The following is a 15,975-nucleotide window of genomic DNA, read 5'->3' on the forward strand; positions in this document are numbered from 1 at the left end:
ACCTTCAAGTAATTTCCCTATACTTGCCCTTCTTTTAGCTTTTAACTTAGATTTCATGCTGTGTTGACTGGTTAAACCATTCTGATGTTTACAGTTTGGATAGGAGATATTGCTAGAATAGGATGCATCCAAACATCTGTGTATAAGGTGCGATCTACACCCCTTTTGCTTACAAAACAGGAGCAACTCCACCAAGTACATAACAGCCCAAGCAAATACATCCATCTTTCTATCTCTTGAAGTACTTTACTCATTTTGATATCCCTGTCAGTGAAGCCGAAGTCTGGCTGTCTGTCCATCTGACTATCTATGGCCATACCCCTTTCCCCTGGTCCCACATAATTTTCCCCAACCCCCCAGTTGTTTGGTGGTTTCCTGGCTTTTCTGCAGTTTTCCCAACCTAAAAGGCTGAAATGCCTCTCCGAAGGGTTAGGAGGCAGGAACAGCTTTAGCTAAATATGCTGGTATTTTTGGCCCCACCCCATTTGCCTCTGACCCCGCCCACCACTGGAATGTGGCCCCCCAGAGCTTCTCCAAAACTGAATTTTCCCTGGGGCTGAAAGAGGTTCCTCTTCCCTGACCTGTCTGTCTCTCTGGCTATGACTGCTGTTGTCTTCTTAACTATGTAAAATAATCCTGTCCTTAGCTGCCCTGCATCATTTTACAGCAGCCTTCCCCAGCATGGCTCCCTCCAGATGTATTGGATTCTGGGAGTTGTAGTCCAAGACATCTGGAGGACACTCAGCTGGGGAAGGCCGTTTTACTGGGTTAAAAGGACTGTGTTCATCTGGATGCCTGCAATGTTTCGTTGCAGTTACAAAACCTGGCATTGTTGATAATGGTGAACGCGGACATTGTGGACTGGCGCAAGTTCTTACAGGCTGCTGCCCAGCCTTGGCCAATGCCGTCTGTGATGGAGCTGCTTGAAACGCTGCAGAGATTCCAGGCTGCGGATACAGATGGGTCTGGCTTTGTCACACAAGAACAATACGATCAGGTTACAGTTTTTCCTTTTTTCCAGTTTAGGGCTTTATGACAGGGAATCCCACTGAAAGCAGTGGGGCAAGCAGCAAGCCAATCTTCTCTGGGGGCTTTTCTGCATGAGGCTTTTAGCCCGCATCTTTACTGAGGCGTCTTCTTCCAGATTCTTTGCAGGATTAAGATCAGCTCCTTTACACATGCTTTTTTTCCAGGGGTTTTCTTTCTCTGCCTACCTATATGTTCCATTACACAACCACCAAATGGCGCTTTAATATAGCGGAATTGTGCAATTACATGACACTTCTATAATGCCATTGAGAAAAAAAACATTGAGATTTTCCTCATTAAGACAAAATGTGCAAAGCACAAGCGAGACCCTGGAGGAGGATGACGTTGTGTAAAGGACCCGTAAACTAGGGATGTACGAAAGTCACTTACCTTTTAACAAAATTGATTCGCGGTGGGGGGGAGGCTCTCCGTCCCTCCCCCCGAAATTCTGGCCTGGGGGGGAGGCGCTCCGTCCCTCCCCCCCCCGAATCCTGGCTGGCTGGGTCTGCAAATGGCGCTGCCATAGCCGCTAAATAGCCATAGCCGCTGCCGTTTGCGTCCCTGCAGTCAGCCGTGATAGGCTACGTAAATGTTTACGTAGCCTATCACGGCTGATTTAAAAGAAAAAAAAACGTGCGTATGTAAATGGCGGCGCCCATGGGCGCCGCCATTTGCATTCCTTATTTTGACACGTCTTAGTCTACGTAAACATTTACGTAGACTAAGACAGCGAAAATAAGGGGAACGCAAATAGCGTAGCGTCTACACTATTTGCGTTCCCCTTATTTTCGCCGTCTTAGTCTACGTAAATGTTTACGTAGACTAAGACGTGTCAAAATAAGGAATGCAAATGGCGGCACCCATGGGCGCCGCCATTTGCGTACGCACGTGTGTGTGTTTTCTTTTAAATCAGCCGTGATAGGCTACATAAACATTTACGTAGCCTATCATGGTATTTTTAAAAAAATCTAGCCGTGATAGGCTACGTAAATCTTTACTTAGTGTATCACGTTTTTTTGTTTTGTTTTTACTGGAAATGGCGGCGGCTGCCGGTCGGAAGACCGGCCGCTGCTGAACCGGAGCCGCCGCCGCCAGGAAGATTCGCCCAAGGTAAGTCCCGTCCTGGGGAGGGCGAGGGGGGCAGACCGTTTCGCCACCAATTTCGGGGGGCCGAATGCACTGGCATTCGGCCTCCCTGAGATTTGTGGCGAAATTCTCTGACATCCCTACCGTAAACTACCATGAGTGAGCAATCTTGAGAACACAATAAAAGCCTTGTGTAGAAAGACTCTGGCTCACACCCAGTGGCCACAAGTTCTAACCATTGGGATTTTTGTTTTATTTTGGCGAACACAGTCTTTCCCCAACTCTTAACTGCAGCCCCCTCCTTTTTCTTCTTCTTTTAAGGTCCCTGCTGTTTAACATTGCAATCCTATATGCACTGACTTAGGAGTAAGCCTTACAGAAATGCAATGAAACATATTTCCAAGTAAAGATGCGTAGGATTGTGTTGCAAAAGTGGATTGTGGTTGTGTGTGTGTTGTGTGCGTGCGAGAGAGAGAGAAAGAGAGAGAGAGAGAGAGAGAGAAATGAAAGCGAAACCCCAAGTGCATCTCAGTTTTATTCAAAATATTTAATAAATTAAATAACCTCAAGTCATACAAACATGTTTTAAGTTTCACATTAACTTACGGTGCCTCCACCCTTCCTTCAGGAGCCCACAAAGTGGTCGGGGTAGAGTTCTGGAGAGTACCTGAAGTCCTGGCAGTTCAGTAATATAGATCAAATGAGTGTGATTTGCATCCTTTGCCGGGGGGGGGGGGGATTGCCTTCCTCCCGCTCCCACCAAAATGATGATGCAACGCAACTCAGTCCCAAAGGCTAATTCTAGCATCCCCTCCCAAGGTGCTTTACGTGGGGAGCTGCCCTCTTTCCAGTTTAAAGGGTCATTTTGGAGGTGAGAGTAACTGGGACTGGAGGACAGGTGTGGTGCCAAGTTCTCCCTCCCATGGCTTCCTGCTCTTCCACTTGTCTGTGCTTCATGCCCCAGCTGCTAGCCCCGACTAGCTGAGGGCTCGTGCCTGTGCATTACTCTCTGCAGCATGAAGGCAACATGCTGCTTCTGGAGAGGGAGCCTGCCCTTAAAAAAAAAGCAGCAAGGTTTTCTTGAGTATTTTGCCCCTGCTCTCATCTGTATGGATGCCATCATGCCCTTGTTTGCATCCTTCTTAAACAATGGGCCTGTTTGATTTTTCAACATGCAGGACTTTATTAATAGCAGGAGTGATGACAGATGGATGGGTCCCTTGATCAAAAGGAAGACTTGCTGTGATGAATACGAGGTGGCCATGTGCCCTCCTTCACAGAGGACAGCCCTCTATTTGAAGGGCTGCCAGATATGGGCGTCCACTGGAATTTTTCCAGGGTGGCAGGGCAGAGCTGCACAGCAGTTTGTATTTGTAATTTGTACACATAGCATACACTGCTATAACACACCTGGGCACTTTCCTTGTGCGAGCTCTTTGTTGCTTAGCATCACATTCTATGACATTTAGAAGCCTACACAGAGTAGAAGAAGATGCTGGGAATTGAACAGCGCTAATGCCGAAGAGTGTTATATTCAAGAAGAATCAAGAACTCCAAGAAAACCTTATTTGAAGTCATGGATTGAAAAAAGAAACACCTAGGAACAAGAGGGGGAAAAAACCCCAAATGCTCAACACAATACAGCTGTCTTTAAAATATCAAATCATATATTTTATGGCATCACTCCCCTTATAACATTGACAAGTTCACATGTCTCGCCCTAGAATGATTTCTTTCATCTTGGAAACATTGGTGAACACTCTCTAGAACAGTCTTCCCTTGGAGGAGGAGGTTCAGGGAATGCTGATCAAATTTGCAGATGACACAGAATTGGGTGGGATAGCTAAAACTTTGGAAGACAGAAACAAAATTCAAAGTGGTCTTGACAGACTGGAGCGCTGGGCAGAAAGCAACAGAATGACATTTAATAGGGGTAAATGCCAAGTTCTGCACCTTGGAAAAAGAAAACAAATGCACAGTTACAAGATGGGGGATACTTGGCTCAACAACACTACAAGCGAGAAGGATTTTGGAATTGTTGTCAATCACAAGCTGAATATGAGCCAACAATGTGATGTGGCTGCAAAAAAGGCAAATGCTATTTTGGGCTGCATTAATAGAAGCATAGCTTCCAAATCCCGGGAAGTACTAGTTCCCCTCTACTCAGCACTGGTTAGGTCTCATCCGGAGTACTGTGTCCAGTTCTGGGCACCACACTTGAAGAAGGATGCAGACAAGCTGGAGAGGGTTCAGAGGAGGGCAACGAAGATCATCAGGGGACTGGAAACAAAGCCCTATGAAGAGTGATGTTTTGGACTGCAACCCCAGCATTCAGGACCATTGGTCATGCTGGCTGGGGCTGATGGGAGTTGAAGTCTGAAACATCTGAAGAGCACCAGGACGGGGAAAGCAGCTCTAGAGAGTAGCAATGGAGTCTGTGGGGAGTGTCTTTAGGAGTGGGAGGAAAAATGAATATGCTTGATCAGATATCGGAGTTCTAGAGGAGCCTGGACTACTCACTGTACTTTTCACATTGTTATCATCCACTTCTTATATCAGCTAGCAATACAACTTTTGCAGGGCTTGAATTTTGAACTGCAGCAATATTCTTTTGGAATTGCATATTTGTCTTTGAACTGTTCATTTTGTGCATGGTAGCACATTTTAAAACAGCCCCAATAGCATCAGAGAACAGGTCTACCATTTCTGGGAGATCTGGTGCCTGAGCAGCAATAAGGCCAGGGCAACAGGTCTATCAAGGTAGGGAGATCGAGCCTCTGTGACATTTGTATACCACGTCTACCCCTCTCTTGTTTCTCAGTGTTGTTGAGTCCTTGTGTCCAGACAATGTCTTTCCACCCACAGCTGAAACTCTCAGTTCTTTCCATGACTTCCTTCACCCCTGTAATGGTCCTTTGGGCCAAAGGCCATTATAAGGTTGAAGGGGATGGTTAATATTGGGGGGGGGCCCTGAACTGCTCAATTTGCAGCTTACTTTGCAGGACTTGTGTAACCCGCCTTTTCTCAGCCGCAGCCCTGCCTCCTGCAATATGGGTATAATAATTATGAACTTTATCTGCACACATTGTCAAGGTAATTTTTAAAACGTTTATACATTCAGAAAAATGAACAACTCCTGATTTAGAAAGATCATGAAGTCCTGTCTTTCCTGCTACCTTTGTTTTTGGTAGACACACTACTGTCCAAACCCAGCTACAGGAAACTCCTGGATTTCTAAATTGTTTTTTTTTATGAGGCTGCAATTACTTTTTAAAGGGAAGACCCTAGAAAGGCTTAATACAGCTAGAAGAGTTAGCACACCCAGTGGGTAAATGAAAGTGAACTCAGTCAGGGGTCCATGTCAGGTGGGACAGGATGGGAAGGGGAGCCAGTGATTTCCACAGTCACAGTCGGAGAGGGATGCTTTCCAAGGCCGGTGCTCTTGCAGGCTACGAAACCCAATGCCTAACAAGCTGTGGTGCCAGAAAGCTGGACTCGCTGCCCCTTCCAGATCCACATTCTTCCATTTGCTTTGCAGCCACTCTGAACTGAGCTTGATTGAATTGTGCCCCAAGGTTTAATTTACTGACCTCCCCTGCTGGGCCTCACCCACCCATGTCGCAGGGGAATGGGAGACTAGAAGTCGCCCATGGAGCAGGTGGGCACAGCAGCGAGAGCAGCGATGCCAGCAGCGAGAGCAGCGATGCCCCACGAGAGCAGCGGTGCCAGCAAAGGACAGGCTGGTCATTTTACATAAGCGTAAGAGACTTTCGTAAAACAACCAGCCTGTGCTCCGCTGCCACTGCTGTAGCAGGCGGCAGGGAGGAGAGCACCTCCCTTCTCCTCCTAAAGAGCCATGTTGACTGCCCCGTCCATTTCTGGGAACAATTCAATATGAAGGATACCACCCATTTAAGTATTTAATACATTTTTATGCCACCCAATGGCTAACGGTATCTGGATGGTTCACAAAAATTAAAACCCTAGAATACAACACAATAAAACATAATCTCAAACTTTTACAAGTTTAAAACAAAATAAAACCAAAATAAAAAGAGAGAGTAAAAACCAGCAACAAGGAAAAGATCCAAAGATCTAAAAACACAATAACACTTTTTAAAACAAAACTGAAGGTCTATAAAGCCATAAAAGCCTGGGCCTTGAAGTCACCTTCCTCCGCACAGGCCTGCCTGAAGCCTCTATTCTTCATCTGATGCCGTGTTGTGAGTCTCCAAACCATCTGAGTTTAAACAGGTGGTGACTAGAAAGAGGGACATTGGGGCTGTGCAACCTGTATATGGAATACCTGCCTCAGGGAAGTTTACCTGGCACTCCGCTTGTTGTCCTTTTGTCACCAGGCAAAGATTATTTCTCTCTGCTCCCCTCCCGCCCCCCCGGCATTTCAGCATGTTATATTAGGTGTGCATTCTGGGTTTTATTGTTTTTATGGCTGCTGTTCCTATGTTTTTATCTTCGTTATTAAGCTTTTTATTGTAATGTTATTATTGATTGCATGCTGCCTTGGAGGTTTTGTACTCAAGGTTGGCCAGAAATTATCAAAAATAAATGTAAGAAATAAATAGGCCAGAAAGCTGGAAACCTGGAATCTTGTTCCTCCAGGCACTGTTCAGAAACCTACAGAGGGTTGACATGCTACTGCAGAGAGATTGCTTCCATGGGTGAGATCAGCCCACAGTTAAAGGGATAGTAGTCTCTTCTGAAGTATACTGATCAGTCCCCTGATATATCTGCTGAGGTATGCTCATTGGTCTCCTGACACACCTGCTGCCACCTCTGGGACTGGACAGGCGGTGGAGGTGAGATGCCAGGAGTCGATGAAATGTCTGGGCTGGATTTGTTGATATCCAACAATGTCGGTAGAGAAGCATTCCCAGGAACCAGTGATAAGAGGAAGGAAGCACAGTCTCTGGGGGTTCTTCCTCCTCATTATCTGTGAAGGTCCTGCTTGTGGGTTTCCTGTGGGCAGCTGGTTGGCCACTGTGTGAACAGAATGCTGGACTAGATGGACCCTTGGCCTGATCCAGCAGGGTGTTCTTATGTTCTTCCTGCAGAAGAGGGTTCCCCAGTGACTGCTTCTTGAGAGGGACCAGGGAGAACATCTTTTCCTGTTTTAGGATCCCTGATGTCCCAAGACTCTTTCTCTGGTGCAGACGTGTTTGGTTCCTGGACAATGACACCCCTGTACCCTAAAGCCCTGTCACCATTATTACACACCTCAAGGACTACTAGGACAGCTTAAGAAATATTCCTCTCATCCACCAGTTGTGTTCCACTGCAGTATATGAAGTTGGTTACATAATTCCAGATGTTTGCCCTGCCCGCATTCTGGGACCAGTACAAATGACCTGCTTCCCAAGTGGTTTTCCTTTGTTGTCTGTATTAAACAAAGTGTGAAATGTGTGTTTTTCCTGCTATACGTTCTAATATGTGATAAAGGCCAGAAGCCTTATCAACTGCTAAGACTTTCCCATATTAATCACCTGGTCATCTGTATTGATCCTCTCATTTACTAAGGCAAACCATGTCGCAACACATAACATTAGAAAAAGGGAAAGAAACAACCCCCATCTTGTGGCAACTCTTGTAACCAGAAAAAGGAAAAGAAACAATACCCACTAGGAATGGAAAAACCACAGAGATGCAGCTCTCAATTATACACCCACCTACACAGTGTTGCGGTATTTTGCATAGCATGGGTAGAGATTAAAAACATACCAATAGCTCCAGAGTCAACACAGGAAACTGTGTAGAACATTGTTTTTGGTTCCGTAGCTGATATGTGTCCTCTGATAATTGGGCTGGTAAATCTGAGCAAAATCTGAGCATGACGTGTGTGTATGTATGTTATTTTTGAGAAAAATCAAAAGAAACTAAATCTGCCCATATTATGTCTTCTGATCATTGGGCGGGTAAATCTGAGCAAAATCTGAGTGTGTGTGTGTGTGTGTGTTGTTTCTGCCGAAAAATTAAAAGAAACACAATCCATGTGTAGAGTTGTATCCAATGGTGTCATTCTGTTAGGACAAAGTTTCTACGGTTTGTGGAAACCCTGTTTTTATCCTTGTGCAAGTGTCAAATCCAAATCCAATACCTTGATTCTCTGCTTATGCAAACCGTTCTACAAGCTGTTGCACAACATGTTTCACAAGCCATTGTGCAAGCTGTTTCACAACACGTTTCACAAGCTGTTGTGCAAATTGTTCCACAAATTGTTCCACAAATCATTGTACAAGATGTTTCACAAGGTTTTGCACAAGCTGTTCTGCAGATCGTTTCACAAGGCATTGCACAACTCATTATAACTTAATTAGTATAGGTGTTGCTTGTGCTAGCTTCACTATTTCTGGGTTATATCCACATGGTGGCAGAAAAATTATAAGAGCTGGTGTTGCTCTGCTATACAACAGTAATCAGAACTAGCACAGCTAATACAAGCAACAATTTAAGAACGTCCTGAATTACGCAATGTCTTCTGCAGTGATTTGTAGAACAGCTTGTACAATGACTTGTGCAGCATCTTGTGCAAGAACAGGTTGTACAACTTGTACAAGCAAAATCCAAGTATTGGATTTGACACTTGCGCAAAGATAAAAACAGGGTTTTCTCCAGTAGAAGCTTTGTGCTAGTGGAATGACACCATTAGATACCACCCAAAATATTTTATTTATCCCCTGGTGAAATCCCACTGAAGCCAATGAGACAAAAAATAATCTCACCTGGGCTTACTACTTGGGTTCTGGATGAGGTTGTGATGCTCCCAGATGACGCTACCAAATTTCTTTTGTTAAAAAAAAATCTTATACTGTAGATATAGATTGGTGTTTTGATTCCAACTACCATTTACAGACTTGCAAAGTATCCTTCTATCATAGGTAGCTTTCAAGTCAATTGCTTTCTGTTGCACAGTGAAACAGATTGATGTTGGAGACAAACTGTAGTTTTGTTTTTGTTTTTCAGACAGCTGAAAGTGATATAGCAGAAGCTTCTTTTCCTGTGGTGTATGCACTCATTTTTTTGGTCAAAGAGTTTGAAGCACTACAAAATCCTGCCAATCTTGTGCACAAAGGCAATAGTAGAATGAGTGTGCACACTGTAGGCAAAACTGCATCCATCATACCACCTTCTACTCTTGCGTAAAACTGCTGTCTACAGACAGTGATGAAGCATAATTTCTCTGGGCCCAGGACAAGTTTGTAACACGGCCCCACTTCCCCTGCCACATGAAGGGCCTTGTGTCTGTTGCAAAAAACAGGATTGATTGGTGCCTTCAGCTTTCTTAGCTCCCCTTTGTGCAGGATCTTCACGACAATGGAATGAGAAATGTATTGGAGTATTATCTGGATTTTCATGGTATTGGCTTTGGTCCATCAGGGACACAGGAAGCAAGAAAAGCCAAGTGTACTGTACCTTTAAAATCCAATTTTCACAGGTCACACAGCACTTGAAAGCAACATACCTCTGGGTTGGTGTGTTCAACCAATGGTGTGTTCAACCTGGCAGGTGCTGCTCAACCAATGAGAGAGGCTTGTTTCCCGCCCCTGTCCAGGCTCCCCCTGGCTACCATGTTATTATCCCTGACAGCATCTGAAGGCTTCCCATGAGAGCACCCCACCAGTGCATTTTCACCCCATTCTAGCCAACAGTCAGGTTGTTAGAGCTCCCACCCCCTTTCACCTTTTCCAGGGAGTAAATACAGGGATCTAGCTGCTTCACCCATTCTCAGTCTGCAGCCTCTGTTGCCTGCTTTCCTCTCATTGAGAATCTGTAGAGTCTTTTTACCACTGAGAAATCGGAGCCACACTCTTTCAAGTACTAGCTATCTAGCAAGAGGAGGTGGCCAGGAGTGGGAACCTACAGCCCTGGTATTTTGCTGTATTGATATGGTGATACAGTGAAACTAAAGAATGCAGGAGAAGGAGGAAAGGAGGCAGCTGGCTGTCACGTTTCCCTTGGGCCCCCTCTTTCCTGATGTACTCACACACACAAATAGAGAGTCTCAGGCCTTTCATTCATTATCAACAGGTTCATTACAGATGCAAATCCTCAAAGACTCTCAGGCTACAAAGGAATGCCTCCAGGGGATTCAAATGGGAACATCAACGTTGCCTACAGTTTGAAGTGAGGCTTGCTGGCTAGACTAACTTAGGGAGGGATGTCCCGCCCTTCCAGTGATGCTTCCCTATGTTGCCTCTCATGCATTGCTAACCAGGTCGATGGTCTGAGCTCCTCCTCTGACGTTTCCTTCTTAGCTCTGCACCATAGTCTAGCATCTCTTAGGTCACAGTCCTCAAGCCCCTCCTTCTCCTCCTCATTCCAGTTTCTCACAGAAAGGGGCAAGCGGGGGGAGGGCTTCAGGCCCAGCCATCTGGTAGTTAGGGTCCTGAGTTAGTAACCTGAGAAGCATGCCTACTCATATCTGAAATAGCTTGGGAAAATGCATCCCCCGGTTCTGGCTGTTCCTCTTCTGAATCTGAGCTGCTAACTATCTCCCTGTGCTCAGAATCAATCCTGGCATGGGCAGAGGCGGCGGCAGCATTAGCAGGGAGAGGCAACTCCAGCCAGCCCTTTCCCTCTGTGCAGAGAAGCAGCAAACTAACACAAGCACCAGAGAAAGCTCTCAAAGGGGACGGGCTGGAAAATGGAGGCTAGCTACTCCCACTGGCGAAAAGGAAGCACAGCACAATTCTGAAGGCTCGGAAGAGTGCTCTAGCGCTTTGATGAGTTGGAAAGGCAGGCTAGTTACTCTAGTTACCTAGGTTATTGAGGTCACAGCCAGGTGAAAGACACACCCTGGTAATGCTTGGTCATACCGAATTTAAAGTGGAGGGATGGGCACACAACAGCTGAGCCACAGGGGAGCCTTATTAAAGAAAAATAGCAGAGTAAAAGTACACTGCAAAAATGAAAAATGTGGCTTCCCCACAGGTAAACTCCAAGGTGGCTGCAGGCTGGCCATGATGTCATGTGCCGCAAAGCACCTCCAAATGGTCCCAATCCAAAGCAAGTCACCCATGAAGACAGGCCCTTCGTTAAACTCCTTACTGGCTGACTGATTTCCTTTTATAGCCAGACGTGGCAGTATAGCATTAGCATATATGTATATAAATTATCCTCGAATGATAGCTGCTCTCTAGACACTGCCCCTAGGGCTCTAATGTTAGTTCTTCTATGCACTCTAGAGACTGAAAGGCTTATTCATTTAGTCATATACAATTTAGGGGCCTCAGAACATACCAGTAGAACTGGCTCCTACTTCCTCACAGATTTCAACGTCCCTGGATATTATGACATTTGCACTTCCCTCCTGCCGCCACACTGTGTTGGATCTTCCTGCCTGTGCACAGGAAATGCTAGCAGGAGCTCTGGGACATAATTAGGAACATAGGAAGCTGCCTTATACTGAGTCAGACAGACCATTGGTCCATCTAGCCCACCATTGTCGATGCTGACTGGCGTGGCAGCACCTCTCCAAGGTTTCAGGCAGGATTCTTTCCTTGCCCTATCTGGAGAAACCGGGGACCAAACCTGGGACCTCCTGCATGCAAAGTGTGTGCTCTATCACACCAAACTATAGCCTCCACAAGAGTGTGGTACATAGGTTGGTGTCTCAAATGTTGACTCCCAGAGTTTCCTGTACAAGTTCTCTTGCTCCCTGAACCCTTCCTTCCCTCTTTCCCTTCCACCCACCCACCCACCAATGCTTCCCCCTGCCCTGCTTTCTGATTATGGTGCTTGTCCCTCCCTTCTTTTGCCAGCCAGCTGCTAATATGCGCTGTTGGCCCCTCCTCCTGCACTTAGCGCCAGCAGAAACTAAGGAACTTTTAACCTGGCTAAACCCAGTTTTTGGAGAGCATCCCAGGAAAGGCACTAGAGTCTCTCTCCCCCTCCCCCTCCCCCTCTCTCCCTCTCCAAGTTCTAGAGTTTTGTGTACAATGCCACATGCTCTCTCTATTCTAGAGAATGGTCTGGGCTATCAGCTCACTATTTAGAATACCCTTCCCCAACCTGGTACGCTTTCCTGGGTCCAGGGAATCCAGGGAGACCTGCCCAGGCTGCAAGCTCGTTACTGCAAGGAAAAGAATTGAGCCTAAATTGTAGACTGCGGGCTGAGAATTATAGGTGTTGTAGTCATTTGGAGGGCACCAAGTTGGGGAAGGCTGATTTCAAATGTTGCCTGTTCTTCTTCTGATTGGCTCCAGTGAATCTTGCAATATATGAATACCCCATAGAGATGATGGGAAATGTGTTTGCATACATATTTTTCTACAGTGGTCTACAATTTAGGCTCTAAAAAATGTTTCCTTGCTGTAATAAGCTTGCAACCTGGCCCAGGTCTCTTTGGATTCCAAGGCCCCACAGACGTATGCCACTTCCCCCTGCCCCTATCCCATTTGTGCATGGGCCCTGCCTGAAGCATGTTACTGACAGAGTTCTAGATAAAGAATGAAGTAAGAAGTTGCCCCTCAGTGTCTAAAACAGGCCTTCACAATTGTCCTTGCATCAGCCATAGCTGATTTTTTTTTGTCTGTTTTGCTTAGAAGCAGAATCACTGACTCATATTTTGAAAGACATGGCAGTTTCATTTAATGAGTCATTTATTGTATAGTTGGAAAAGTATGTACGTGCCAGTACTACGAAATTAACAAAAGGCAGTCTTGCCAGGTTAAAATGTATCTAGAAATAAAATACTCTAATTTGAGTGGCAGGGGTTGGGGGTGGGGTGGGATTTGCTTGGTGATAAGGATTCTTGCTATTTTTATAAGTAGCATAGCACAGAATATTGTTATATGTAGCATAGCAATCTCTCCAATTATAAATATTTTTGTCCACTGAAATCAATCTTGCTGTTTATGTGTTGGTTTTATAAAATTTATGTTCCAATAAGTGATTTTATAGATACACATACTGCTTTTCTATAAGGAAATCATTCTAAGCAGACTACAAAATTAAAAGCATAAAAACAAGAGTAGGGAAGAAGAATTCGCTGGTAATGATCTGAAGCCTTGAGCCACTTTTGAGAGCTAAGAGAAACACAGTGGCCTGATTTAGACATAACAACGTCATAAGAACATAAGAGCCATGCTGGATCACACCAAGGGTCCATCCAGCCCAGCATTCTGTTCACACAGTGGCCAACCAGCTGTCAACCGGGAACCCACAACCAAGACACAAGTACAACAACACCCTCCTGCCCATGTTCCCCAGCAACTGGTGTACATAGGCATACTTCCTCTGATTAGGGATGGCGGAGAAATCCGCCACAGACTCCAATGAGGCTGGATTCTTTAGAATCCAGCCCCCCAGAGTCTGTGGCGGAACTGACTCCCCCCCCCCCCGCCACCCCATGACATTTTCCTGGGACGGACCCTACCTGCCGCCAGCCAGTCTGGGTCCGTCCGCTGCTGTCCGTTGCACCAGTCTGCGGATGCAAATGACGTCTAGCATAGCAGACGCCATTTGCGTCCCTGCTTTAGCCGTGATAGGCTATGTAAATTTTTATGTAGCCTATAACGGCAAAGAGCAGGGATGCAAATGGCATCCGCTACGCCGGACACCATTTGCAGCCGCAGACCGGCAGCAGACGGAAGTCCGGCTGCAGATGGGCCTGGCTGTCAGCTCCGCGGACTCGCTGGAGAGTGGAGTCGGCCAAGGAAGATTCCAGGGGGAGGGACAGATCACCTCCCCCCTCCAGCAGACGCCCCAGCCAGATGGGTGAGTGGGGTTTGTACACCTCTACCTCTGATACTGATGGTAGCACATAGCCATCAGGACTAGTAGCCACTGATAGCCTTCTCCAGGTATTTGTCTAGCCCCCCTTTAAAGCCATCCAAATTGGTGGCCATCACTACATCTTGTCATAGCCAATTCCATAGTTTAACTATGCGCTGCATGAAGAAGTCCTTCCTTTGATCTGTCCTGAATCTCCCACCAATCAGCTTCCTGGGATGACCCCATTGGGTTCTAGTATTATGAGATAGGGAGAAAAATATCTCCCTATCCACATTCTCCACAGCATGTATAATTTTTGTACACCTCTATCCTGTCTCCCCTTACTCTCCTTATTTTCAAGCTAAACAATGCCAGCTACTGTAACCTTCCCTCATAGGGGAGTTGCTCCAGCCCCTTGATCATTTTAGTTGCCCTTTTCTGCACTTTTTCCAGCTCCATAATATCTTTTTTAGGTGCAGTGACCAGAACTGTACACATTATTCTAAGTGTGGCTGCACCATAAATTTGTATAAAGGCAGTATGATATTGGCAGTCTTATTCTCAATTCCCTTCATAATTACACCTAACATGGAGTTGGCCTTTTTTACAATGGCTGCACACTAGATTGACATTTTTATTGAGCTGGCCTTCACAACATTAAGATCTCTTTCTTGCTCAGTTCCTGCTTAATAAGCCATGTTTTATTAGACCAAGAATGAGTGTTATGCCCTTGTGCTTCCTTCTCCCCTTCCTTCTTCCCATCTCTCATGTACCATAACACAAGGTTACTTGAAAATGAGAAACTTTATACACAGAATAATACAACAGAACATACAAAAATTCATAACAGAATACAACAAAATACTGTACAATGACCAAACACCGTGGTATTTTCCTTTTTGTTTGACTTAGCCATAATGCAAAACATTGGGGATTTATTAAACCAGACTTTTCCATTCAAGCCCAGCCGAGATACTGGTTTAATCTCTGACTACAAATAGGGATATGAAACCAATTGGTTGCAACAAGAAGAAAGGGCCCTTGCCTTCAAGCCCTACTTGTGGGCTTCCCAGAGTACCTGGGAAACAGAATGTTGGACTAGATGAAGCTTTGATCTGGTTCAGCAGGGCTTTTCTTACATTCTTAGGTTATGTTCTTAAAGTATCCATAAGCTAGAAAACATAAAGAGTGATACAAACAAGTTTTATTTATTTATTTAAAACATTTCTTGGCCGCCTTTCAGGGCAGACGTGCTCCCAAGGCAGCTTACAGCAATAGAATACAATAGGCCTCCATACTGGAGGCCTTCAAGACGAGACTGGACAGCCATTTGTCAGGGATGCTCTGACTTGGATTCCTGCATTCAGCAGGGGCTTGGACTCGATGGCCTTGTAGGCCCCTTCCATCCCTACTATTCTATGATTCTATGAATACATAAAAACAATTAAAATATTAAAAGTGATAAAAACATAAAACACAGTAAAATAGCAACAAAAAGAACAGTAAAAGCCAACAATAAAACCAACAACAATAACGGCATTAACAGCAACAACAGCAGTCATATCGTAAGAAGGCCATGGTAAAATAATATGTTTTCAAGGCCTTCTTAAAAGCCTGCAATGATGGAGATCACAAAGACTAAACATTTGTTCTTTTTAGGTTGGCCTGTGGTTTAAAGGCAGTGAAAATTTGGTCATTCCAGAAAGTCCTACAGAACCTTTACCGTTTAACCGTCAGGAGCATCTTATAAAAGTAGGTATAAAAAACTCACAGACCACAGTCTAGGACAGAATTGGGCATGCTTAAGACCACTAATTTATGTGCCGTGTCTACAGCATTTAAGGTAATCACTCAAGATTTTGAAGTCATGAATGCTGTTTTTTGTTTGGTTTTTCAAGTGTATGAGTTTTAGGGTGCAATCCTATGTATGTTTAGACAGCGAAAAGCCCTACAACTCCCAGCATCCCTCCAGCCAGCCATGCTGGGTGGGGAATTCTGGGAGTTGTAGCACTTTTTTCTATCTAAACATACGTAGGATTGCACCCTTAGTCTGTTTCAGAGCTGTCAGTTAACTGGCTTGCCTTACAAGTCAGGCCACAATTCAGTATTCATTTATTGTGATTACTTGTA

At 45.2% G+C, this 15,975-nt stretch overlaps 1 protein-coding gene across 1 annotated transcript in view; it reads left to right on the top strand.

The window, feature by feature from the left end:
* Positions 1 to 15,975, top strand: part of SPEF2 (sperm flagellar and cilia associated 2) — a 168,802-nt gene that overhangs the window by 135,616 nt on the left and 17,211 nt on the right. The window contains exons 32-33 of the mRNA XM_084833059.1: positions 815 to 997; positions 15,505 to 15,597. Of these exons, the coding sequence (XP_084689185.1) occupies positions 815 to 997; positions 15,505 to 15,597 (276 nt within the window). The remainder of the gene's footprint in view (positions 1 to 814; positions 998 to 15,504; positions 15,598 to 15,975) is intronic.

This window comes from Heloderma suspectum, chromosome 2, assembly GCF_057233095.1.
Source record: "Heloderma suspectum isolate Gila_16-S chromosome 2, 16-S_ref, whole genome shotgun sequence".
Classification (NCBI taxonomy): domain Eukaryota; kingdom Metazoa; phylum Chordata; class Lepidosauria; order Squamata; family Helodermatidae; genus Heloderma; species Heloderma suspectum.